This window comes from Lichenostomus cassidix, chromosome 2 (genome assembly GCF_008360975.1).
Source record: "Lichenostomus cassidix isolate B80296 chromosome 2, HeHo_3.0, whole genome shotgun sequence".
NCBI lineage: Eukaryota > Metazoa > Chordata > Aves > Passeriformes > Meliphagidae > Lichenostomus > Lichenostomus cassidix.
In genome coordinates, this window is record NC_139482.1 from 51,851,104 (window position 1) to 51,879,094 (window position 27,991).

The 27,991-nt window shown below is 37.6% G+C and overlaps 2 protein-coding genes across 3 annotated transcripts in view; one reads left to right on the forward strand and one right to left on the reverse strand.

The window, feature by feature from the left end:
• COA1 (cytochrome c oxidase assembly factor 1) overlaps positions 1 to 5,846 on the forward strand; it is a 61,438-nt gene extending 55,592 nt beyond the window's left edge. For both annotated transcript variants that reach the window (XR_014849865.1, XM_085051558.1), the window contains one exon: positions 872 to 5,846. Coding sequence is in view for 1 of the 2 variants with exons in the window: in XM_085051558.1 (XP_084907684.1) it covers position 872 (1 nt within the window). In the remaining variant the exon portion in view is untranslated. The remainder of the gene's footprint in view (positions 1 to 871) is intronic.
• Positions 1,555 to 27,984, reverse strand: STK17A (serine/threonine kinase 17a). The gene is made up of 7 exons (XM_085051550.1): positions 27,633 to 27,984; positions 20,072 to 20,284; positions 12,900 to 13,044; positions 7,591 to 7,717; positions 6,829 to 6,877; positions 6,530 to 6,709; positions 1,555 to 5,709 (listed from the first exon to the last, which is right to left on the reverse strand). Exons 1-7 carry the CDS (start codon positions 27,812 to 27,814, stop codon positions 5,376 to 5,378), a joined length of 1,230 nt encoding a protein of 409 aa, XP_084907676.1. The 5' UTR covers positions 27,815 to 27,984; the 3' UTR covers positions 1,555 to 5,375.
• Positions 27,985 to 27,991: the final 7 nt, after the last annotated feature.

Below are 27,991 nucleotides of genomic sequence, written 5' to 3' on the forward strand. Positions count from 1 at the left end.
CCCTCCCCAAGTCTTCTGCAATTCCAGGTCTCTCAGCTTCATTAACAGGTGCTGCAATCCTTTAACCATCTTAATCATGTTCAGTATGTTAAATAATTTCTTTTTAATTGGCTTGAAAATTTGTGCAGTTCCTTTTCCAGTTGTTGGTGTGGTTAAAACAAACATAATCTTCATGACCTTTGCTGGATTGCATGTTTGTTTCCTATTCTCTAGTTTGATTTTAATTGTTTCTGCCAGGCAGTCATTACCCTCAAGGAAACTACCAAGGTGGCAGACTGTTCAGGGCAAGGACTTAATTTACAGCTGGGGAACAGCAGATACTGCTCACCACTGTTGCCACTATTTGAATTGTAGCTGATGAGCACACAGGGGCTGTGTAAAACCTTATGTTTTGAAAGCACTGCCTTCAGAAAGGCTAAGTGGGCTGACATGTTCCCTTTTGAGTATGTTTCTCCAAGGAGTGATAGGGTTTTGTCCAACTTATGGACCACTCAGTTCACTTCCTATTTTGGGTAGGTGTCTTGCACTGCATGGGGAACACCAGTCATTTGAATTCATCTCTCATTTAGAAATGAGGATACATCCAGTTCTTTCCTGCCATGCGCCTGCATCTTTCCTGCTTGCCAAAAACATTTAATTTTCCTGTGATTTCTGCAAAATTTACTACAAAGTTCCCTGCAGCAGGGCCTGGGTAGTTCTGTAACACCAGGAGCAATGGAGACCTGCATGCTCCTGGTGTTACTTTGGAAGACATATCACACCTGGCCAAATGTCTTTGGTTTATTTTAAGTAGCACTAATTGTGTAAAAATACTAGAATAATGTAATTTCTTTACCTGTCTAAGTCAGTTTCTATTAATTTGCTTTCCTAGAAGATTTAGGAGCAAAGGACCTTCAGAAAGGTGATCTTTGCCTCTCTTTGTTTGGTAAGGTCCACCATCCAGCAGCCAGACCAGCTGGATCTCACAAGGTGCCACTGGAAGGTGGCAGATGGTAAGAGATTGCCCAGAAGCTCAGGTTTCCCTGTGAGGATTAGTTAAAAGTCACCTGTGTAATTCAGTCTGTATGCTGGCATTACGAATTAATTGAAGAGATGGGCTACACTGATTTCAATGCATCACCAGCTTAGCTGTGATTCTACTTGCACAAGCAAGAAAAGACTCAATGTAATTAAGTCTCTGTGTTTACAGGAAAAAAAGATAAACCCTTCAAGTAGTTCTGTTTCCTCTCCTAATTTTGCAGTAACTTCTTGTCCTAATGCTCTCCTTCACTTAGACGAATCCTAACCTTTTCTTAATTAGGAGAGATTTTTATCACACCCATCTGTACTTTTTTTTCCTGACTGTATTTATTAATCCTAATGACAGCTTAATTCAACATCTGTATTGTGAAGAACTCTACAGTGGAAGCATAATGCTTTCATGTGGAAAAGACTATTGGTGCATTTTATATTTGCTGCACAATTTGAACCAATGTGTGATTCAGGAAAACTAAAATATCAGTAGTCATACTAAAGGGCGTTTCCCAAAGCACAAAGAACAAAAGAGCCATAATCTGTTCAGAAAACAAAATTTCATTTATTGTAAAGTTCCTGAAACAGTAAACACCTTATCAGAAGTACAATGAACTGGCACTATTTCCTTAAAATGTTGAACTGTCTTCCAGGAACAACACTTGAAATATTCAAGAGGGATCTTAAACTATGGAGTAACTTGGTGCAAGGCCCACCTCCCTCCCCATCCCTTATGACCACCACCAGTGGAGAATGGGCAGTGAATTTTTGTTTGCATTTGTGACCTAACAGCTCTCAAGACTCATGGGGTAGATCACAAGCTGGAATTCACTCTTTTGTATTTAGGGACCTGCAAACGAAAATGTGACAAATGAGACAAATCACAATGCGAATTCCACTTTGGACAAAAAGAAAAATATTATTTTGTAGAACATTTAATTTAATGACTATAAAATCTATAAGCCTCTCCCTTAAAGGGGTGAAAATAGCAACAAGAGGAGACAAGGCTGTGGTTTTCATTAGGACTTTGCTATTTATTCCAACAACTGAAAGGGAAGCCTAGGCCCGGACCTACCCCTCGTATTGATACAGTTCATGGCTCTTTGATCAGAACCATAGATAACAACTCTCTAGAAACATCTGCCCTTCCCCATTCCTTCAGCATCCTGCATCTGAGCAAACAGCAGCCATGCTCCCCATGCTACAAAGGCAGCCAGCATGTGCTCAGTCCAGAGAGCAGGGACCGGGAGAGCATTTCCCATAAGGTCCAAGGAGCTGATTCTTTCTCCACAATAGCCCCTTCCCCACCAACTCCAGCTTTTCCCAGATGACCTGTGTACATACACACAGTCTCCAGTATTCATGGAGCTGCAGAAAACCAGCTGTTCCTCACAGCTCATGGTTTGTTCCCAGTCTTACTGGTGTGTCACTTCCATAGTAACTGAGCTCCTCAAGAACGCTGACTGCAACAGCCCCTTCCTAAAGCTCAGGGTAAGAACACCTTGTTTGCAGCTTCACCCACACTCATTATGGAACAGCAACAGCCTCAAGTGTGGGTGTGGCTGATAGTCCTGCAGTTAAATGTTATGGAACATTTTCCGTTATAGGGTGAATCTAAGATGCCTTGTTTATAACTTACACTATTTAACTTTTGCAACTTTATACAAATTCTTAATGACGTTTAAAAACACTGTATAAAACCACCTTAAGGCACAAGAAGTTAAACAGAAATGCAGCCCACTGGAAATCTCAAAGCAGCCAATTCAAGAGAAGCTGGCCTTGTAATAAGTATCTATTTCATGTATACATGTTAAGCTTCACTGTCATACATTAAAAACAGTATATATATGACAAAATGTATACTGCTCAGCACTCTTTTCCATTAGTACCAGTCTCCATGTGAGATGATCTGTGGTTACAAAGAGGAAGTGAAATGGGTATACCTCCCTCAAAGAGTTTGCTGGGGGCAACCAGGAGTTTTTAAACATTTATGTGTGCGACATTGGAAACATTGTTTTTTAACGGTGGGATGTGAACATGCTTCAACATCACTGCTCTGCTCAACTTGGTAAAAAAAGCAAGCATGGATGTAGGGGGAAAAAAAGTCAAAATGACAATGATGGAAGATGGGAGAAATTGTAATCTTGCACAGAATTTCATGAATCAATGTCCCCTCACCCAAGAAAATTGTCTTGGGCAAATGACTGGACAGTAAAAGAAAGATGCCCATGAAAGTACTGTCCTGCCTAACAAGACTGAAACAGATAAGCATTGTAGGTAGGGTCAGCTCCTGTCTGCCTCCAGAAACACCCAGATAACACAGACATGCTGTTAGCTCAAAGATTCTCCTGCTGAGGGCCAGCCAGAGCTGTCCAGCAACTGATTCCTTTCTCTAGAGCATGAAAGGCATCTCTGCATTACAATATTAAACACGTCCAAACTCAATTCCGAGCACTACTAGATGTTTCTTATATGAACATCTTTGAGGAATGAGAAGCTGGCGTACCTACACAAATACTCAATGTGTAATTCCATAGGGGAAAAGGCCTGATAGAACAGTTTAAATTAGGTGCAATTTCCCTGATGTGGCTTGAAGTAAAGGCAACCCAACCTCTGGCAATGAAGCCTTATGGAAAACATTCATTGCCCCACTGCTTTTGGTTCATCTTTCTTCTGTACTAGTGCTTTTTCTCCACCTTTTCAGCCATGCTGATCAGATCACCCCAGTTCTGCTGGTCTTATTAGTAAACCATTTAACTTTTGTGTGAAGGAGGAGCTGTGACATTAGCAGTAAGCCCTAAACTCCTGCTCACTAAATGGAGTAAGAACATTTGATACCTTTGAAATTAGAAAAGTGTGTACCAACATGGAAAAAAAGGGAAAAACTAGCTTAAGAGTTTCTATTCACTGTTTTATAGCAAGAAAAGTTTTGTCAGAGTTTATTATAAAGGAACAGCATAAGGAAACCAAATAAATAGTTGAATAGTTAACAGTATGCAATATAATAGTACTAAACTTCAATAACATAAAAATTAAACTTTGGAACAGCATCAATATGAAAGATTTCTTAGAAAACTAGGACTCAGTCCAAGATCCTCAGATCTCCACATTGCAAAAACCACTCAGTTTTGATGCCCAGTTGGTGCCAACTTTGTCCTCTGAGGGACTGCGTCCATTGAGAACTATTACCCATCCAGACTGCTCCCTTATCTCACCCTGCCCCGTCACATAACATGCTGTTTTTCCAAGTGTCTAAGGGAGAGTAATCAGGAAGCAGGAGGCACGAGCTGTGCTTCATTGTTTCAGAAGAAGCAGTATCTTCTTCCTCATCTGACGGCTATATTGAACAAGGTAATGCAATTTACCCTAAGGATGCTCCTTTCTGACTTAAAGCAGCAGTTAGAGGAACAGAAAGAAGGCAGAAATGACCCCATGCTCCCAGTAAAACCCCAGCTGGGTTCTGGGGGAGGTGGAATCAAGGGCTGATTAGGTGGACCAACTGTCTAACCTAACATGAAGTAAGTGGAGAGAACTTCAATGACTTTAGAGGAGCTACATTAGACTCTGTCGTTCATTTTTCCTCTCATCAGCATTGTGTGGCCACACTGAGCTGGATTCTACTGGCACATCTCACCCAACACAGGAGGGGAAGGGAACAATCTCTGCTGGCTCACAAGTGACTGAAAGAAGCAGATACACCACCCTCAGGAGCAGGATTTTACTGTGCTCCCAAATTAGACATATCTCTAGTACAGATTTCTTTACCAGTGGGGCACATGCATCTCTGCCTAGAGAAGCTCAGCTCACTGTTCAGCTACACCCCAGAGGAATCTGGTCTCTGACCTGATGTAAACAAAGAAACACACAGAGCATGATTTTGAAATCTGTATGTCAAACCAGGTGATCAAATTCTCCTCTCATACAAGTTTTATATCAGCAGATAGTTCTGCTGAAGTCAGGTGGCATTTGAGGAAAACCCAGCATTATATATTTGCATTAAATGCCAAAACATATCCTAAAATAATCCTATTGATACCTGTCACCGAAACACTTCCAGTGTCAACTTCTCAAGAACACCGGAACAATTAACGAAAACTCTGTTACCAATCAACAACAACAACAAAAAACCAGAAATAAAAAACAAAAATAAGCTTATCATCTTTGTTAAATTCCTGTAAGTCACTTGAAATCTTGTTTATCTGTTCCATGAAAATAAGAACTTGGCACATTTTTGTTGTATGCCATTTATCAACACTTTCTTTTATCTAGAGCATTTATTGCATATCAGAAATTCACTTGGCTAGAATACTTTTGTTTAGTAGAAAAAACTGCCTTCCAGTTATAGCTATGATGCTCCACACAGTTCAGTAAATGAATTCTCCTGGTATTTCCTGCAGTAATGGTTCCTCAAATTTAAATCGTTTGGAAATGGCTTTCTGCTCAGTTACTTTTTCTTTTTCTGACTGCCTACATTGTCCCAGTGTATATGAAGCCACTACAATTAGTTCTTCTGTCACTATTGATTCTTCCTCTCTGGTCTTCTCAGCGTCTACTGATTTTTCAGAGGCAGAATCTGCATCGTTCTGGATGGCATCACTGGTTTCCCCTTCTGTACTCTGATTCCAGGCCCTGCAAGCAGGATTATCACTTTGTTCTAACCATGGATGTTGAAGACATTCTTCAGCAGTTGCTCGGTCCCTGCAGAGGAAAGAAGGAATTAAAATAAATGTCCAAATGACTTCAAAATCCAGCACCTTGCAGAAGAGATCCCTACAAATTATTCCAAGGATATGACTATATTAAAGGCAGATAAAATTGAAAAAAAAAAAAAAGAACTGACAGCTATCTTTTACCAAAAAAGACCACAGCAGTTCAAGAAGATTAACTCCTAGCATTTAAAATAAAGGAATTCATAGATCCCTAATTATGAGTTTACACTTCCATGTTGCCAACCAACTTTCAAAGTTTATACAGATTTTCTTTTTATATACAGAAAAATTATCCAACCTTTACATTCTTCAAGTAATCCCATAGATAAGCAGTAGGCAATTTCAATAGCTGACATGTCCCATGAAGAACTGGTGAAGTTCCACACAAAACACCTATTCTATTTGGGAGCCTGGAATTTCCAATTCACTGCCCACTGAGAAAAGTATACTTATGAACCAGGAAAGGGCAAGGTTCTCTACCAACCCCTCCAAAATTAAGGACTCAAAACTCAGTTCATATAAAAGACTTCAGCAAAGTACCTGCAAGAAGAGTGAGTGTACTCTTCACTGCTACAAGCTACAGTTCATACAGTTTTCTGAAAGTAATTTGAGTTTTAATTACTAACACTTGGACACATTTGGAATATACAAGCTTGGATGGAAATGGAGGAATTCTCTTTTCATATATATGAAAAGTAATAGCACAATGAAATCAAAGTCCCCTTATACTTTAAAAATGAAAACACTAGCACTTGCTGTATTTAAGTCAGTCTGACATATTAGCATATACAATCATGTCTTTTACTTACTCAGGTTTCTTAACCAGCAGAGTTTTGATGAAATCCACAGCAGACTCTGATACAAGGTCAAAGTCCTCTCCAGAGTAACTTACGTTCATTTGAGATATATTTAAGAATGTTTCTTGTTTATCATCCCCCAAGAAAGGTGATATCCCTGTCAGCATAACATATGCCAATACTCCAATGCTCCTAAATTAAAAATAAAAACCAGAAAAACAGTTTTTTAATTTGCCTTTTTTTCTTAAAAGCAAACAAACAAAAATCCCGAAGAACAACCCTTTTCAGTAAAGCTATAATGTTCAACTTACCACATGTCAGTTGCTGTACTGATTGGGTCATAACTGAGAATTTCAGGAGCTATTCAGGGAAAAAAAAAGTGGGTTTTGTCATATGCAGACATTACATTATAGGTAAATAATGCAATAATGATCATGTCGTAAAATTTAAGATAAGCCATTTGAAGCATGACAGTCTTTTGAAATCAAGATATTTCTGTTCAGATTATTTAAGTGGTTTCTGTTGTTCACTGTTTTTAAGTATAAAAAAATGTTTTCCTTTTACTGTCATCTTCAGAAGCCAGGCCAGTCTTCCCAATTAAGGAAACTGTTTACAAATTTCTTGCAGAAAAAACCAGAAATATCCAATATTGCATGTTCCAGCACTGTAACCCATAACTATGAAGATATACCACACAACGTAAAGATATTTTCAAGTATATTTTCAAGGCCTAGAGTGGTTTGGGCTTTTAAAAAAATATAGAAAACATACACTGGATAAAATATTGTATTCAGAGACTGAGTATGTGAATTTAAACTGTTAATCCAAGTAATACTTGTTATCACTGTTGGTAAGAATCATCTAAAGTATGTCTTCATCTTCAACACAAGCACACAATCATAGTTCATTAGCCTGGCAAGACTTGCCAGTTGTACCTTTGACAGCAGTACCACGTCCAAGTAATAACTTGGTCTTGCAACACAGTAACTACACAGCCAGTCTGGCATGCTCCAAATTCTCTTTTCGCTCCCCAGAAGTCTGGACTATTCATCACTCCTATAGTAACAACTTACCTACGTATTCTGGAGTTCCCATGATTTCTCTTAGTTCCTCACTGCTCTTCATTATTCTCGAAAGGCCAAAATCTACTATCTTAATGTCTCCCAGAGGAGACTTACTGGTTAGCAGAATATTTTGGGGCTGAAAAACAAGAGGGGAAGACTTTTGGGATCACCCAAATCTAATGTCTATGACATCTTATTGCATAATTATTTTAGACCATGAGTAGCAACAATGTCTCCCATAACACGTATGATACCCAGGATCATTTTTGTATTTCCCCCAAGGTGATTTTGAAGAGACACATAGGCTACAAGGAGTGGCAGGATTTTCAATTTAGAACTGAGAATCAAACCTTGGTTAGCTTAGAACACATTGGAAATACATGCCAATAGCTCTCATTTAACAATAGCATATAAGTACCTCCACACTCCTCTTCCCTCAATTCTTCCAACAGATGGTGTAAAATACCTCCTGTTGAAGGGTGTCCAAAAACACCCAATCACTTTAAAAACCTTGAACACACAAAACTCTTTTGACTGCATCTGTTTACAGAAGGTCTGTTGCAACCAACCTGAATCCTGTTCAAAGTACAAACAACTGTATTACAGAGCACTAACTGAAGAACAGTTTGAAAAAAATACAGCAGCCTGAAAAACAGGTTTTTAACAGCATCACCTTTGGATATACTTGTTTGAGCTGACGTCACTAGATTTTGGCTGTCTTCCTTCAAAGCACCTTTGTGGTCATTAAGAAGTTCCTTACTATTTTAAATGCAAGCTCAATTAAAAAAAAACTTGAAAACTATCTTTAGCTAACAGATCTTACATTTTTTGCAACTGAAGCATATCATTGTCAAAAAAAAAAAAAAAAAAAGATTTGACCCTCCTTACCCCCAGGCCAGTGATCACACTGGGTTTTATCATTAACTTCCCCAAATGGTGGCACTGACAATTGACATTGCATTCATGCCTCTAGTGAGCACAAGTTCCATGAAAGTGCAGAAGTCTTTATTGGGAAGCTGGATCATCTTGCATCAGGGTGGTTGAAAAGGGAGGAGAACAAAAGAGTAAGAACAACAAAGCAACCACTGACTGACAATCCAGCTGGGGTAACACAAACATTTATACTTCTTCCCTAAGCACAGAGCTTTTCTGTCCGCTATCCCCATAGTTACTCATGAAGACATGCTCTCACAAGGGCAGCCTTGCTTTTGAACAAAAAAGTAAACCTGGGAAGAACATTTTAAAAAACTTGGGCCAATCCTCCTCACTGCAAGACCTAAATATAGTCAAGTTTTTTGATTCCTGCAAAGTTAAACTGTGTTATTTCAAACTAACTCCATGATGATGTCAATCTATTTTCTGTTTGTACAGCTCTTTCTTAATTTTCTTTACAGACTGGGATCTGGTGGCTGTACAAAGGCTTTTGGAGCTGTACATTACCATATTCTTTATAGTTCAGATTTGTTATTCTCTATTTATATTAGAAAAGCAAACATACAAAAAAGCTGACCATGCCTTCCTCATTAGCCTCTCAGATGTTCCTCCCAGTGAGAAATTTAGTGATGTTGTGAAGAGGCAAATTAAAAGCATGAGAAAAGTATTTGTTCTCTATATTTAAAGGAAAAGAACTTTTTAATGGAAAAGTTTTGTGAAACGCTTCAGCCCTGTATTTTAATATTTTAGTAGATAAAGCAATTGCCAGAAGTAGTTTTTATCTTTTTAAAAAAAATCTTGTTATGCAAAACATACCTATGCAGAAAAGATCCCTGTCTACAGTATGAACTGAGTCATAACTCTAAATCAATTCTTAACATACCAGTCGTTTTCTTATTTTAAGGAACCATTATGCGATTCATGTGAAGTGACAGCCTAAACACCAGCATGAAACCTTAAAAAAGCCATAGCTTTCAGCTTGACACTGTTACTCTCAAACTTTCAAAAAAGGAAGATAATTTCCTCATATCTGTAATGGTGTTTCTCTTTTGGGTTTACTCTGCTAGAATACATCTAGGTTTGCGTAATGCCAGTCAGCCCATGAAGGTAGGAGAGATGCAGGCTGGAGGCTCTCTTGGTGGCCATTCTAAAAAGGGCCTTTCTCTTTTACCCTCAAGCACTATCAGAATTACTGATGAAAACCATCAAATGGCAACATTTGAAAACCTCCCTCCCCCTCTACTGCAGCAAGGCTTAAAGGTTCCATTTAGATCCTCTTCTTGTATCTTTAGCTGGCATCAAGAACATACGTAAGGACTAAGGACACATAACAAAGGTCAGGTTTTTAAACTAATCAATGCCTCACCTTACCTAACTTCATTAATGTTGCAGGTTACCTAATTATATAATACTCAAAACCTCTCAAATCCCTGAAGACAGGAATTATCCAAGAAATAAAGGGCAGAAACCAGAAAAAAAGACTGGGTGGGATACCCCAGCTGCATTATATCTAAAGATACTAAACTAGGCTGATTCTAAAAAAAAAGTAAATGACCCCCATATCTTCTTCCTCAGCCCCCATGCCTTCTTAAATTCTCTTCCATTCTCAACTACCTTAAGCTTTTACCAAACACCAGTTCAAGATTAAGTCAAACAGCAAATGAGAGCACAGGGAAAGGAGAGTTCCCTTACTCTGCAGCTTTTAAGCACCATTAAGAGATTAAAGACTCCTGACTACAATCTATGCACACCCTGCAAATTAAATAGCATCAACACAATACTGTCAAGTGATAATTAATTTGCACTTGGTAGCATTATATTTATTCTTTCTCCAGGTCAAAGCTGGACTACGTAATTGTATTTTGCTATTAAAAACAAGACATGTTTCAACCATCTTTCAGCAGAACTGTGCTTTTGGAAAGAAATGACCAGGTGACAACCTTGCTAAGCCACATCAAAATAGCCCATTTCTTTCTGCAGTGTTTGGTCTCAGGAAAAATCATGTAGGTATTAAGGGGACAAAGTGAAGCTAAAGCAAGGTAGTTGTCAGTAACATAGATCTGGTTCATTAGATTTATAATATAAATATTAAACTGACAATTACATACTGACAACCACTTGGATTTAAATTCTTCTTCTGGATGTAGAATTTGACTTTTCTGAAGGTGCAACATATGCAAAATTGGATGGACCTTTCCAAAGGAATTTGTAACAGATAAATGAAATTGAAATCTTTAGAGACACAAAGATGAAACTAATAGCACAAAAAAAAAATTTAGCAAGAATTTGTAAACTTTGCTATTGGCAAACACCTTGCATAACAGCAGTAAGCATACAGAAGTCTTCCAAATGTCATCACAAACAAAATACTTAGTAAATTCCACAGTGCTTTAAGCTGCAAGGTAAAGCAGCATGAGACATATGATACAACAGAAGAGGACGATGGTGGGTTAATATATATCCAGTCAAAGCCAGCACACAACTTTTTGAGTTCTGTCAAAAATGGGCGTTTTTTTTAAAGTCTTGCAAAGCGTGTGGATCAATTAATCTTTGCAAGTCATGTTTTTTAATTCTACCATTTCCATAATTTTTATTTGCCAGTTCTCTGAAGACTTCCATAAACCTTATTTTGCAAAAGACTGATATTTTTATATATCATGAAAGTCATCACACTGCAAGTAGGACTCCTATTTAGATCCACTTTTAAACACACATTGCACACTGTAGTAATGTATAAACATGTTAATTAACCCAAATCACTAGACAATTTGTTCTGCTAATGAACTTTCGTAAGGCAGCAAAACAATGCTGGATTTTTCAGTGAGAACTGCACATGCTCCGTGTTATAGCATAAGTTTTCTGACAAGTTGAAAACTTTCTAAGTAAGATTTTTCTGGACAAAAACTGTAAGCAACATCAGACATCAATCAAGTCTGCTTTTGCAAATAAGGACTGTAGGTCAATAAAACACAGCACGTTTCCAGTTACATCTATCCAGCTGCTGGTGCTACAGAATACCACAACTTTAACTACAAATATGTACAAATATATACTGTCCACACAGGACATTTTAATTTTACTCACTTTGTTTCAAGGAAATTCTATGGCCAATCATTGTAGAGACACTGAGTATCTTGTTTAAGCATACTGGAACTTTGAGGAATTCTACCTGCTCATTTTTAGTCTTTTTGAATACTTATTCTCACATCACTTGCTAAAAATTTTCATTAATTATTTTAGTACAATTATTAATATTTTGTGTGCATGACTCAATCAAAATTTTAAAGAATTCCACATATAATTTGAATAAATGGTTGGAAAACCAGGCAGGTGACATATTTGTGTGCAAATATGATTCATCTGCTTTAGCTGACAAATGGTTCATGACGTGCTAAGTTATATATTAAATACATACAGCTTGTTACTGGAATCTACTGGTAGGTTTGTAACAGTGCCAAAACACAACTAAGTCTAAGTAAGGATCTCAGCAACAGAACAAACATGGAGCAGCTTACAACGTACTTGGTAAATATGAGAATAGGACATGTTAAAAGAATTTTAAAAAATGTAATGCAAGTTACTTTTTACACTAGTTCAAAGGCCCAATGAGATACAGTTGCATCTTCCATATCTGTGCATGTACAGAAGCTAAAGAAAATTGCTTGTTGCCAATGGGAGAGGATAGTTTTCTGGATCCCTGTTACAACTCCCTTCTTGACTGTAAGCTTTCATATGATGGCAACTGTACTTTTCACTTGATTTAGGCCAAACCTATTTTTCAATAAGAAAAAATACTTATTTCAGTAAATTGTGATAATTTGTATACCAATAGGGTGTTGGCCAACTGTTTGGCAGCAAATGACAGACATTTAAATTGTGTTTTACAGTAACTGGGAAACAAAGAGAAGAAAATGCTATAAATGTACCTAACTCATTAATTTACCAGTCCTGTATGAACATTTCATTCTGAAACATTACACTTTATCCCACCAGTGTCACTGCCACCTTCATTAAAACTCAAGTCAATTCAAAAAACAAACCTATTTCTCAATGGCCATATAATACACAGACACCTTTACTGCACTGTAGAAATGAGTCAGGTCTTATGCAAAGCACTCATTTGCAATTTAAGATGCAAGGCAAATTGACTTTTGAATTCATTACATTTCACTTAATCAAATGAAGTTTATATTTAACATAATCACAGAAATCCCCCAAAAGGCTTGTAGACCTGGTGGCTACTCTACCCCAAAAGTTTAATTTTATCATTCAAGGTATAATGAGGTAAAATTGTGTTAATTGCAAATTGGCATTATTGTGACATATTGCCAGAAAGAAAGTCAACAGATCAGAAATCAATAAGAAAAATACAGCACCAATCTTACCTTTAAGTCAAGATGAACGACATTGTTTCTGTGCAAGAATGAAACTCCTTCTAATATCTGCTTCATAAGTCGTTTGACATCTTTTTCTTTGAAGGCCTCCTCTCTTTCAGCCACACACTGGTCAAAGATTTCACCTCCAGCAGCACTGTGGAACAGTAGGAATATTGTTAGTTCAAGGACTAAATTATAGCACCCATTTGACTCTATTAGCACTATTTTTTTTTTTGTATAGGCAAGATCAGCAGGAGGTATAATCCACTCATAATATTTTCAGTTATTAAGACATTTGGCAAGCTTTTACAGCCTTGGAAATGTTCTCTGCAGTAAGGCAGCTTTGGAGAGAAGCGAAGATTTTAGTCATTTAGGTTAGAGAATATGAATAGTACAGATACTTTGGGGACTTCTTTTGAAATACTACTGACTTCACTTTGAGATGAATGTCACATTTGTTTGAGGCCAGTGTTTTCATAAAAGATGTGCCTCTTGCCATTGCTATGAAACTACATGTAAATTTGGTCAAGGCAAGTCTTGAAGCATAGAGCAAAGCAGCCCCACCTCCCATCCTCCTCAAAACACTTTGCACGTACTCAAAAGAATAAATGTAAAGTCTACAACTGAATTGTTTATGAAGTCTCTGGCATACAGGGATGCATTATGTGTCTAAACTTCTTTCATCTAAAAATAGCTCTGAAAATTTTAGCTCTCAGCTTGCCTCCTCTTTTGTTTACATATGTTTAAACAAATAACAATAACAAAAAATACAAAAATAACTAGATATGAATTAATTTTTTTAAAGTACTCTGAAGCCACATGCTCTGTATAGCAATGGCTGTAGAGAACTAAAATTGTTTTACAATATAACCCCGTAGCATCAAAAGTAAAATAAACTGGACAGAAGCTCCATGTTAAAACAAGAATGGTCATAAGACTGTTAGAATGGGCCCACTTTGCATATGGATTGTTGAACTACTACTGTGGAATCAGCACATACATCCTTTGTTCTGCATGAAATTCTATAATCACCCCTTAGGGAAAGGTGGTGAAACCCTCGAGGACAGAATCCTCTCCAGTGACACCAAACTGTGACATGCAAACATGACTTTGCACAAGCAATAATCTTTTTTGATGCATACCCATCTACTCTGCCTTTGCTAGCTTTTTTCCATTGAATTGTATTGCCTAGGCTATCCTGAAGACAGCCAGGTACATTCAACATGAATATAACAGCAAATGAGAGTTCTACAAAAATGGTGTATTTAAACTGCATACCCCCAGAAAAAGAACAATTAAATACACTCAAATTTTCATTTTGCTTATACTAACTTTGTTGCTACAGTCCTAGTACTTTCAAAAGCCTCATGGATTTAAAAAAGTTTTTTGCCCTCCAAGGTATTCTCACTGCTATTATTTTAAATTTTCCCTGCAGATTGTCTTACCAAAAAAGAAAAAAAAAATTAAAAGAAGGTTAAATCTTAACTTTTTCTAAAGAGTTTTACACTTCTGTTCTATATGCTGGCTGACTGGTACAGCACTACAATTTGATTTATTAAACTAAGATTTTCTTTCAAAAAAAACCCTATAAATAATTATTTTTATTCATTCTGTATCAAAGACGATGGCGCTCAAGAATAAAATGAGTTTTTCAAAGGAATATTAATACTTTAATTACTTTTGAAAGATTTCATATGTCTGACACTATTGCATCTTTCTTCAGTCCATTTTTATTTAATTTATGGAAACAGTAATATTTCAGCTTTGGACAATATTCAGATATTATTGACATTTTTAAAATGAACATGGTTTAGTGTATTCTAATATCCTGAACCAAATTCCTTGAAAAAGCAACATCAATTGGATCTTCCAGATAGGAATAAGAAAAATATCTACTGCAACCCATAAATTAAACTTACTGCTTTAAGAATGCCATAAAATGTTACTTGAAGAGTGATTTAATTCCTTGTATCAGTGCATTAAAATGCAGGTACAGCGCTAAGATCTACTACCAAAATTACTAACACAATATGTTTTATAGCAATAACCCTGAGATTTTGCTGGTACAGCTCTGCCACTTCAAAAAGGGAAAAAACACTTCTGCTATTTAATTCTGTGAGATCAGATTTATACCCAAAACATGGGATCACACTTTACTTTTAACAGACTCAGCTGAAAAACCAGTGTAAGTTGAGGGTGGGGGGGGCCTTATGAAGTCCTGTTTGCTATACTTGATGCCTACTTGGCAGGCATCTGTTACAATTTGTTTATTAGTGTAACTTAATTAAAACTGAGGTAGGCACCAGTGCTAAAATGTAAGCTACCTAGAATTTTAATATTACACTTAAAGAACTCTGAATTATAGGTGTTAAAAGTCAACTCAATAAAAGTTGAAGCAATGTCCCATCAGTGAAATCAAGAGACAATGCTACCGACAGGAGAGTAGAAAACCCTTGATCCGTTCACTTTATTTTAAAGTATTTAAGTCCCTCCCAATACTTCTGAAGATGCCTGGGTTCATCAGCATTTTTAAGGGTGAGACATGCAAATACAGTCCTTACACAAGCACACCCACTTCATGACTTATGAGACACAGTAACCATTCCTAGCTACCGTAGACACTTGGCTTTACAAAATAGTTTCACATGGGAAGGTGACTTCACATGCAGTGCTTTGGTTTTTGATCTCAACTTTTCTATTTAGGATGCTGATGGAACAACTATTTCTGGACAATTCATTCTGTCCAAAAATTACCACATTCAAACAAGTAACCAGCAACCCTGTGCAAGAACACATGGAAACTCAATACTGCAAGACCATTTTGTGTAGTGATGCTGTGGAGTAAGCTTAATTGATTCCCTTAAGCAAAACAGTCAGGAAGATGTGAGCCAAGCCAGTCACAAGTGGTTGGAAGACTGTCCTGCACACTTATGCCAAGTTTTGCCAAGCTCTTTAACAATACTTTCAACTCAGCTATTTTGTATCATAGATACAAAATCTAGATTTCAGGGAAAAAAAAATCTAACCATAGAAGGGATCAAAATACCTGCTAGGAAAGTATCATAGGCATGTCACTGTTATGATTTCTGTATACATGCAGGCCAGGAGTTCTCTGGTGTTAATAATATTTACCTATTTTTCATCAAAATGTAGTTTTTCTAACTGTCATTATGAAATATAACTTAGCAAATGACTGGGCACTCCCCACACACCTAGTCAGAAAATGTTCTTAGGGGATAAAAGTAAAGCATTATCCTTAGGAAAACAAAGTTTTTAGGAAAACAAGCCATCTTAATCTGAAAAAATAGATTGATAAGGATATATTTAATAGTAAAACATTTTGAAATCCAGTGTTACTTAGAATGCATTATTTCTGTAGTACACCCTGCCTTAGCTAAGTGTATGAAAAAATGTGAGACACAGGAATTCTTTCCAAACTTGAAAGCTATGGCAGTCATAATTCTTTAGCTATTTTAATTTATTTATCAAAGTACTACTGTGCTGTTAACTTCTCTAGTTTCAAGTGAAATCCAACTGCTCTTCATCAATACTATGCAGTATAAATGAACTAAAAGTAATTTGGAAGTCTGGAGCACTAATCTTTGTTACAATTATGTTGACTTTAGATTAAATGGAGACTACTTATCTTCTTTGAAATGTATCTTAACAATGAACTGTACAAAATTCAGCATTAAACTTCTTTCAAGTGCACTTATGAGATACTAACACAGTAGTTTACCTTATCATTAGATAAAGATTGAACAAACCTATTTCAGGGCACCTGAAGAAGTGAACCATTCCCCCAGCTTTAATGGATCAGACATTAAGTTAGTGTTCTGAAGGACCCAGAAGTACAAATCACCAGAGTACCGATATGTAGACGAATTCCTAAAATACACTTCAACACTGAGTTATATACAGTCTGAAGTGGACAAAAAATTACTTCCTGAATCTTCTACTGTCAAAAGTCATTATTGAAAGGATTAGCTTTGCAAGATAATGGAAAGTCATCTACTTTCTGTACATGGAGCTTATAGTACAAGCTGCTCACACCACAGTGGTTGTAACATTACCAGCAAAGATTCAGGCTCGCTGCTGCTGACAGCCATACCTCTTTCCCTTGGCTAGGCATACCATTGGATAGTAAGTTCACTTACAGGCAATTTTTCCAATGTAAGGCTACCATAACATATCGATGTCCCCAAAGCCAGAGAAAACTGCAAATCCATAACAGATGAGAGGACATTGGAAGAGAAGCATCCAAGTGCATTAAGCTGTAGATACTGGTCTTAAAAGTTCTCGGTTCTCAGACAAATGCTTTAATTATTTTGCCTTCACCTTTCCAGTAGGGCAGCCCAAGAACTGAATGAAACACAAAGGGTAACAGATAATTTGAGAAGTTTTCCCCTAAAACTTTTTTAAGACCTCCAGTCTTGATTTGAGACTGCTAACTAGAACAACTTCACTTGCTACTCTAATAGACAAGATGCAAACATTGGAAGAGCACAGTTATTTGTTATTACAGTGGGTTTGCTTCAAGTTCTGTCTGTTGAATCCCATGCCCAATGGGTCATTTCCTGCCAGCAGACTCTTGTTTTAACTAGTCACACCTCCAATAAGCAAGACAATAAATCATGTCCAAGACTATATATGTCCATTAATATTAATGGTCATATAAGTCCATAACATTATCCAGGTTCAAATAACTACAGGTGAAAAAACACTTCATCCAGCACATCAAATAAATACTAATTGTGCCTTCAAGATGATAAAGACAATTTCTTCCTTTTTTTAAAGCAAGCATAACAAAAGTCTACTGTATTTACACAAGGCCCTGGCTCAGTTTTGAGGCTCTTCACAACATAATATTAATGACTAAGATTTTTGAAGTTGCACTTACAGGTTTCTGTAACATCTGACCCACAAATATCATTTGTCCCTTGAACAGATGTGTAAAAACATGATGATGAACACTTATAAAAAACCACTAGTTCTTAAGCATCAGATGCTCTACTGGTCTTTCCAAAGAAATTGAAAGATGACAGGTAGGTTGCATATAGGTATCAAGCCCAAAAGTTATCAAATCCGTTTTTTCCTTTTATATCTGAATGTCAAGTTTCCCCGACTTTATCTCTACCTTTTTCAGCAAAATTTTATGTTCTTTTCATTCATTCAATTTTCAGTGAAATACAGAAACATAACTGACACACAGATCAATTTCAGGCTTTATCTGTTACTCCTTCAGACTTAATTACCCCTTCAACTCTGAAATACCCTGATTAAAATACCCTGATTGAGGTCTTATGACAGCAAACTAAAATCAGAGACTGTTGTGAGGGTGGATGCAGACAGCCCCAATTTGTTATGCTACAGCTGAAGCCAACACTGTAATGCCTCCTTGCTTCCCACAGCTCAACACTTATTAACAGTGGCCAATTTTAAGTTCTTTTTCTGCCAAAAATTGATAGTGCTTGAAAGACAACCCTCCATGTAACATTAATATTTCTCTTCCTGAAGGCAAAACACTTCCTGAAGGCAAAATCCTCAGCCCTTAGGACAAATTCTACATCAAGACAAGAAAGTTTAAAACCTCAGCAGATGAAGTTAGTGGCCAAGAATTAAGTATTTGTTGTTTTTCTTCTTCAGGAGATAAAGATCTGCCACACAGACCATCAAGCTTAATAGAAACTGAAATGCCCTAGAGAAGCTTGCAGTCTAGGTATGTTCTTTAATCCTCTGCATACAGAATGTCAGAAATTCACTAACATTCATACCTGTTTTGTTGCAACATGTCTCTGGAACATGTTGACATTAAAGAAGCATCCAGACATACTTGCTGAAGTCAGGGAAAGACTGTTTTTGTAATTTTCAACTCCAGCACACAGCTATTTATCTGAAACAAGGTATGACTGTTTGATGCATATAAGCCAAATAATTTTGCTAATTACTGAACAACTTAGCTAATACTTCAGATTAAAAGTTTTGCATCTGTAAGAAAGTTGAGTTCTAAAAGAAAACTGGGAATTTTGCATTGAAATAATCACAAAACTAATTGCTCATTTAGATTCCACTGCTCATATTAAATCCTATGGGATCTAGAAAATTAAGCTGTATTTTAGTTTAAACTTCTGCTAGTGTTTAGAGCAGGTATTATGAGTCTCCAGTTACAGCACTTAAAACCCCAGAAGCTCTGTCACATCTATGTATCATAAAAGATACTTGAATATTTCATATATCATGACTTCATTAAAGGCACAGTGAAGTTTAAGAAATGTATTCTAGAAGGAATTTTGCCTTAGGAGACACAGTCTCATTCTATTTCACTGAACTTTAAAGACACAGTTTCTTTTGACTTCTAAATCAGATGTGATTAGGACACAAGATTTCTCAACATTTCTTTTTTGCTATCAAGTAAGAGAAGAGCCGCACAAACTAGATTTATCTTAGCAGACAGGTTACTTCTGAACTATTGAGCCCCATTGTTCCTCTCCTAGTTAGTTAAAACCCATAGAGCTTAAGAGTTCAGTAGCAACAAGCATTTGGCTGCATCTTGGAACCTAGTTAGGTGCCTTGGTATAAAAGCATTTGCATATGAGATGAACAGTCACAACAGCTGCAGGAATACCCACCTGGACAAACTCAGCTGGAGAAAACCACACAGACAAATGTAGAGTCAAGTGTCCTTTGAAAGAAACTACTCTAGGTCTCAATCCTCCTCCTCTCTTTCTTTCCCCAAAAAGATACTGGTTTAGTAAGCTTTCAATACCTTTTTTATAACTGGTAAGAAAACCATAACAGATTTCCTCCCATCTTTGCCATGGTCAATGAAATAAACTTCAGTTCTTGAACAGATACTGATTGCTTCTTTCCTCTTCCTCTTTTACAGGCAGGGACTGTACAGAGTTCATATTTCATTAAAGATGTTTTAACTACATAAATTATAGTTCAGCTTTGAAAGATACTACATAATTAGAGAAATTTGTTACAATCTGAAGTAGTTATGAGACTGCACATAACTTCTTGTAATAATTATTTTCTTAGCAATTCTTCTTTAAGTTAAGCAAGGGTAACAGGCAAGCAATAAAACCTTTTACATGATTCACATTGACACAGTACTTTTACATTATTAGTTCTAAGCAAATACTGCAGAAAGTTATTCAGGAATTATTACTAATACTTACTATTCCAGGACTAAAATCATCTCTGTTGCAGTTTCATAAACTTCATGCAAGTTAATGACCCAAAGGTTGCATTGTGCCAGCTCAAGGACGGCGATTTCATGGATTATTTCCATCCGACAGTCTTGGCCTTTTCTTCTTTTTCTCATGAATTTTGCTGCAAACTCTCTTTCAGTGTCTTTCTGGATACACTTCTTCACCACTGCAAATTTTCCCCTGAAATTAAATAAGAATTTAGTTTTACATTCCTTAGTGACACTGCCTTTATAAATTAACGTTTCAGGAAACCTGAACCAAATCACTATTAATGGGTACATTTAAGATTCAATCAAAATTTAGAAAGTTGCCTTGCTGAGTGATGATCCCTTTGTTCAAAAGTTAGAAACACACCAGCTCAAACGTAAAATGACCTCCATGAAACATAAGGAATTAAAAAAATCCAATCAATTCAACCTGGTTTTCAAAAATACAGAATAAACAAGCTGTGCTAGTTCCCAAGATTATGTTATCCTCAAAACTTTAATTAAAAAAGCTGGCAAAATGAAAATGTACAAGTAAGCAATTTATGTTTTCTCTGGCTACCTCACAGTAACCCAGTTATTGTTTTTTCAAGTATCCCACCGTATCCAAGGTAACATCACTCTCATTGAATCCTGCTCCATTTGCCATGCAATATGCAGACTCTGCATTTTCCAAGTTGACACTTTGTATTTTCTCCATGGCATGTCTCAAATGACAACAGCCAGAGTTTTCTGATTGTTTTATAGTTCTCAAAATCCCTTACTTATACAGCAAGACTAAGCACAAGGAACATGGATAATTTAAATACAATTAAGCAGCTTGACTAACAACGAGCTTTGTAGCACAATTTTTGCAGCCATGCCAAGGTGAATAGGAACACTGAGAGCCGAGAGAGCTGAGCATGGTGCTTAGCCCACATTAATGAGCGTCACCTCGGCAGAACACACACCTGATGATGCACCAGGCCAGCTCACACCACACTGCACTGCTTGCGTCACCCCACTTCCCCCACAGCACTTTGGCAGAAGTGGCTGCTCTAAACTTCCCTGCAAGAGTCCCACACCACCTGCTTCACTTAGTTCCATTCACACAGTGTTGATTTTTAGACTGAAAAGGTATTTTAATTGCTACCTATCACTAATGCAATGATGAATTCTCACACTTTGAAGTCATCTTACTTTAGCTCTTACCACACAGGTATAATGACCATCAAAACTACCCTTTTTTATTTATATGTAAACATTTTCTTATAAAGCTGCAAGAATAGCTTGGAGATCTTTATTTTGGTTCTTTACTTCTTGTAGTGTTGCTGAAACCAATATAATAGTCCTCATCTCTTTTGGAATACGATTACAATGGATTTTGACTCTCCCATCTCCAAGCTGAAGTTCACAGAATTAACTACTTCAGCTCGTGTCAAAGTTTTCATTCTCCCAGTCTATTGGCAGAAGACTGCTATCCGTGAAATGTAACTGCTAAACAAAGTTGTGGTCGGCTTGCTTTTAATAGGCATTTGTTTCAAAATCACACAGTCCAAATGAATAAAGTCAAATAAGCACCCACAAAGTTGGTATTTGCTAGGCAATCTCAATAAAATAATTGGACTTGTAACCACTGATACAGCCACAGTTATTCCTCTAGGAATAATATTTTGCATAAGCCCACATTATCTACAGCACAGTATATATTAAGACTAGATCACAGCACAGGCCAGATGTCCGGTGAAGGTAGACCGACAGTAAGAATATGCTTTCAGTGTCTTGAATCTAACTTTTTGGGAGAAAGTTCTTAATTACTAATATATACATGAAGACAAAACGATCAAGGTTTGTAAATGCATCAAGATAATTTTGTTGCAAAAAATTAATGTACAATAGAAAGCTATGCATTTATCAAAAGTGTTAGGGTACTTGTTCAAATTTTTTGCACCAAAAACATCACAAGAAAAAAAAATTGACTGGTAACTATGTTGTCAAAAATCAAAAACAACATATAAAAATAAATTGAGAAGCCTTTTAACAGCAAGTTATTTAAATACCTGATAGATACTAAGCTTTACTGCAATTAATCTAGGTCCCTGCTTGGGTTCAGCCTTCTCTGTTTTCCTTATAGAAACTCTGAATGCACTGTGTACTTCCTCTTGAATGTTGCCTTAGAGCAGTCAAAAGCTTTTAATTCTAGCACCAGGAAAGACCTAGAGAAAGTGGCTTACAAAAGTTTGAAATCTCTGTAATACAGCTTTCAAGTACTGTGCTGTTTTGAATTACGTATAAAATCTATCTGGAAACAAGTTAATTAGCCTAATGAGAACCAATGTTGCCGATTCCCTGTGCATTAGTCACTACAGAAATAAAACAGTATTCATGAAGCAGCAAGAAATAGCAAGAGCCACCACTGTGTGTGGCCACGCATGTCCTGTTTAGCTGAGCTGGCCAGAAGCCTGATAGGTGACGTAATTCAAAGGACAGGTTATACGGGAGTTCAGCTGGCTGACAAATACTAATTCGAAATTGTTTCAGACCAAGAATCCTGCCCAGATTCCTTATGGTTATGCCTATAATTAGAGCTATTATAACTACTGCCTGTTAGAACTCATCTTTTCTGAATACAATCCCCAAAAAGATCAAACTTGACAAACCTGATGTTTATAACCAGTAGAACTAATTACTGTGCAGTGATCTAGATTCAAATCTGAGAAAATTTCAGAGCTAAGATCCAAAGATAGCATCCACTATACGGTTAAGCCAAAAGATAAATTTTAAAGAATTTCTTTTTGATTGAGACAGAATAGTAGATAAGACAGATAAGACAAGCTTTCTTATGAAGTATACATTGCATACTTCTCATCTTTGCTTTTCTTAAAATCCTGCTTTTCAGAACTTACTATAAAAAAGTATATAAAATAGTGTTAGATCACATCATTGCTACTTTAGTGCATTGAGAAAAGCTAGCAGTGAGAACATTGCATGGAAGGAAGAATAATTTTGAGATGAAAATCTTAATGAGCATTTCCCAAGTTGAAAACAGACTACCAGACATCCCATCACAAATAAAAGTGCTTTGGAGGGAGAAAAGAATAGAAAATTGTAAGTAGTTCTGAGTCCTCATAAGAGTGTAATTCAAGAATTATTATTTAAGATAAATAATATCGGATTAAAAAGAAACTCAATGTCATCTTTTCAGATTGCCAACAGGATTTGCATTGTTTCATTAGGCACACATTATAGCTCAAAGGAAAATTGTCAAATCACAAATCAAATGTCAAATCAGATAAGCAGGAACATTTATGTCACACCAATTAATTTTTGCTGTCCTAGGTTCAGAACAACAGAGAACTAACATTACTAATATATTTATAATATGTAAAAATAACTAAACTTAACTAAATATTTTAAAATAACTAACCTTATTTTTAAACTGACATATAAAGCACTGTCACTGTAACAAATGCAGGATTAACTTCTTCCTGTGACGATACTTACTTTTTATAAAATTCAGAAAAAAACTTTTCTGAGATCCACAATACTGTATGCAGTTTATTATGTAACTCATATCAAACATTTTTGCAAAGTGTGGTTTTTCCCCCCACTGACAATTTTGGGTTTCCAAACAACAAAGCGCAGGGATTCCATTTCTGATGTTCATGAATAATTTACTTACATAAATTTATTCTCAAATGGCGAAACCAACTACTTGCAACTCTTCATTTTCACCTCTTTTCCACTTTTGCTTAGTTCCACAGCTATTTCACCCCATCTGCAGCTGAGGACAGCAGTGTGAGGACAGACTGCACAAAATGGTACAAGTGTCATCTACTGCTAGGACACATATTACTGAAAGCTACCTGAGAAATAAAAGCACATGCCAGAGTTGTCCTTTTGGGGGGAAAAAAATAAAATATCCAAGACATGCATTATTTGCACAGGAAACTACAGCCAGGTCACTAGACAGCAACAAAGAATATTTCAGTCTCGGATGATTACAATGTTTCTTATTCTTACCTTTGGGTGGAGAATGAGCTTGTATGCTTTAACAAAAAAACAGGAATGAGGAGAAACAACTGAATTGCACTGGACATATTTACATGTGTGCACACATTTCACTAGAAGTTAATTTATTTTGGATCAATCATTTAAGATGACTGTTACCTTCCAGAAGAAAGACAGACCAGTCACCTACACCTTCCTCTAACCCAGCTCTAGAATAAAGAGTATTTTTTTCTGTACACAAATTATGACTTCCAATATGTGCATGGCTTGTTTCACATACGAAAAGGAGTGTGATGTTCTATCAACAAGCTGAAGAATTAATAGCCTAGTAATACTTTGCCTGCGATTAGGAGTTTTTTTCTTGAGGAAAACAAGCAAAGCAACTAAATATAATTAATGTAGACTCTTTAAGGAAGCTCTTGGTAGTAGAAAATGTATTGTTCCCCATTTTACAGTACAATTATGACTTAAGCACAAATGGTAAGGGGAAGAGTTAAGCAATTTGTGTCTTGTCCTCTGCAAAGGTTACACTACTTCAAACTAACCCAACTCACACTAGCACTGTCTGAAAACATTTAAGTCTGAGCGAGGTGATGAGAAGTGGCACCTTTAAAGCAGTCTTCAGAGGTAAGTTTGATTTCAAACCTCATGCAAGCAAAGATTTGTGTGAAGATATTCTGATTCTGAGAACAGTAAAATTATTAAGGCTGTGAATACTGGACCAATATTAAATAATTTCATTTAAAAACTTTTATTTCCATGTCATCCTAAGGAACTTGCAATAATTTCCTTTCCCGAGTGGCCATTATAATGAAGTTTTTGATATTTTTCCCAAATGAACCTGGCTTTCCCAACAGCTGTGTTTCAAAAGACTTGGAAATGCCTGTTCAGCTACTGAACAAGGCAGCACCTTCTGAAGCACACAAGCTCTACATTTGGAAAGCAGCTTTTTCTCCTGTGAGCAGAAACAATGAAGCCTGACTTCCTATGGGTTTGCATCCAAGTCCCTCTGGTGACATTGTGATCAAGTTCCTCCAAGGCTCATCCATGCCTCTCAGGACTGCTTCCCCCAGGATTTTTGCTCCCTAACTTGCCACTAGTGGCCAGAGCCCTCATACCTCTCTCCCCAGCTACAATGCTTTACAAACTACATTTTGTAACATGTAGTTTGTACATTTGCCTTAACATTTTGCCATGTTCCCCTTTCTTTCCACCTCCTCCAACTGCAAGGGACCACGGAACAGAAAACAGAGGGTCCAAGTGCCATGGGAAGTTCAACACATATGTGTTGACTGAGAATGGGAGGCCAAAGACCACACAAACCTGCTGAGCTCACGCAGCAGCCCTGATCTCAGAAAAGGTGATAGATCTACTCTCTTTTTTCTCCCTGCTCTCAGTTTTAAACACAATCCATATGAATGTTGCTATTCTCAAACCTACCTGAAGTTCAGCTTTTAAACTATTTCCCTAGTTCTGGGAAATGGGATGGACAAATACAGAGTGTATAAACTTTTGTCTACCAAATCTTAATTCTAGGATAATTATGTTGTGTGCACAAGGACGGCTTTTCATCTGAGACAAAAACCTGCCATACTTGGGTGTAATTTGTTCTTTGTAAAGACAAACTCTACCCATAAGTAGGGAATTACACAATTTATGAACATATAAAAGTGAAACAATTTGTGTTAATACGTTATCAATAAAATGATAGTAATAAGTGGCAGAGAGACTTTCCACCTATGTTTTGTCAAAGAGTTGGCAAAAGATAGTCTTTATTAGGAGTACTTGAGCTGAAGTATCCACTTTCTAAAGACCAAAATGCAGTAAAATACATCCAAAATTGTTGAATAAAAAACCAAGCACATACATTCAAATGTAGAGATTTCTATATTCTAAAAGAGAAGATAGTGAAAACACTTGTGAAGTTGAGGAGAGATAAAGATAGCCTGAACCAAAAATATGTGCAACTGCTGCACAAAACCAAGACAAACACTTAGAACCGCCACTTAACTCATTTTAACTACAGGTGCAAAATCGCAACCTTCATGTGAAGGTCATCCTTAAATATAGTTCTGATCAAAAAATATTCCACACAAAAACCTATGCTGATATTTACTTGTTTAAACTGCAGACTAAGACTTGCAGCAGTACTTAAATCCTAGTGCAAAGCAAATCATCTCAGTTGTACTTTTTTGTTCCAGAAGGAACCTTCATCTATTCCATGTTCTGATTAGGCCAATGACTATCACCCAGCTCTGACAGAAATGCTGATTCCATGGAAGAACTGCAAAATATTTTCTGAAGTCATCTGAACTTCAAATTAAAAAAAACCCAAACAAAACAATCCCAAACCAAAACAGCAGCGATACTAGGACATACTGTGCTACACTGCTCCTACACCTTTTGGACTGTTTCTTAGAATTTAGGCTGATTTGTAGCCTACATTTAGTTAACTTCAGTCTCCAGGCCTTGGACATTGTGGTCACAACAAGCTAGAAAAAGCTTTCTCACTCCATGGGATTCTTCTCCCACCCACTTTCTATGTGAATGCTTTAGACCACTATGTTTAAAGAGGTATTATTCTACTGGTACATCAGCGTTACTAAGTGAGCATTACGATAACACCTAGGCAACCTAAGTATTTGTTAGAGGTACTTACAGCAGCTACATTTGTCTTGAAATTTAGCTTCAAAGGGGTTGGTTTTGCTGCTGTATAAACTGAGTTACATAGCTAGCATAACTTGCAATAGAATATACATTGAGGACGATATTGTTCCATATATCCTGTGGTACTTACCTAATCTTTTTTATCAAAACATTCTTTGGATGAAGCATGTGTAATTCTAAGAATACTATCACTCTTCTAATATGAAGTGAAAGAATTTCAGACAAAAATATTTGTTCTGTGGTGCTGAAATTCCATTTTTGTAGTTCTCAAGATGCAAAAAACTTTTAATGAGGCTTTTTTCCCCAAAACCTTGCTTTCTATCAGTCAGGTGTTGAAATTATACATGGGCTAAACCTTACATGTGGAATCACTTTCAAACCCAATATTTTAACCAGCTTTTTAACTTTTTGAAAAGTTCTGTCATTGGATTGTTCTCAAACATATGCTACCCCAAACGAGTCTAAAGTTGTTTTTCCGCGTGTCACAGCTAACAAAGTTCGAGGAAACAATAAATACATTAAAAAAAAAAAAAAGAATTGGGCAGGTTTCCCTCTCCAATGGTAATCTAGAGCAATAAGCACTACTGCACACGGGCTCCCAGGGAACACCACAGCATCTTCCCAGCCAGATCCGCAAGGCTGGGAGCCGAGGATGACTTGTTCAGCCGGAGCATGGACAGAGAGCTGCGGGGTACAGCTGTCTCCCAGCACCCTCTTCAGCCGAGCGAACGCCACGGGCACGCCCTGGGAGCTGGCACAGAGCGGGCAGAGCCTCCGCTGGATGCCCCTGGATGCCCTGGACGCGGCTCTGCCCCGGCCGGGACCCCCGAGAGGAACGCCACAACCCCCGGCCCGCTCCTTCCCCCGCCGCCCGGGGCAGCGCTCACCTGCCGAGCTCCCGGCCGGGGCTGAGGCTGTACCGCTCCTGGAAGGGCTCCGTGCGGATGGGCGTGCGGATCTCCGCCAGGAGCCCGCCCCGCCGCCGGGATCGCCCGGCTGCGGGCTGGGCTGGCGGCGGCGGCCGGTCACCGCGGGAGCGACCGGGCGGCGGCTTCTCTTCGGGACTCATGGCGCGGGGCTTCTCCCTCGGCGGGGGGATGGCTTCTTCTTCTCCTCTCTTCTCCTGTCTTCCCCTTCTCCTCCCGCTCCCGCTGTCCCTGTCCGTCCCTGCCCGTCCCTGCCCGTCCCGGCCCGTCCCTGCCCGTCCCGGCCCGCGCTCCCTCCGGCCGCTGCCGCGCGCTCGCGG

Bases quoted from the DNA above. Each gene is read 5' to 3' on its own strand.
- STK17A (XM_085051550.1), bottom strand. From the start codon at position 27,814: ATGAGTCCCGAAGAGAAGCCGCCGCCCGGTCGCTCCCGCGGTGACCGG. The intron at 7,718-12,899 runs GTAAGATTGGTG...CTTGTTTTTCAG, and splicing joins TCGTTCATCTTGACTTAAAG to CCCCAAAATATTCTGCTAAC. The intron at 6,710-6,828 runs GTAAGTTGAACA...TTTTTAATTTAG, and splicing joins AGTACAGCAACTGACATGTG to GAGCATTGGAGTATTGGCAT.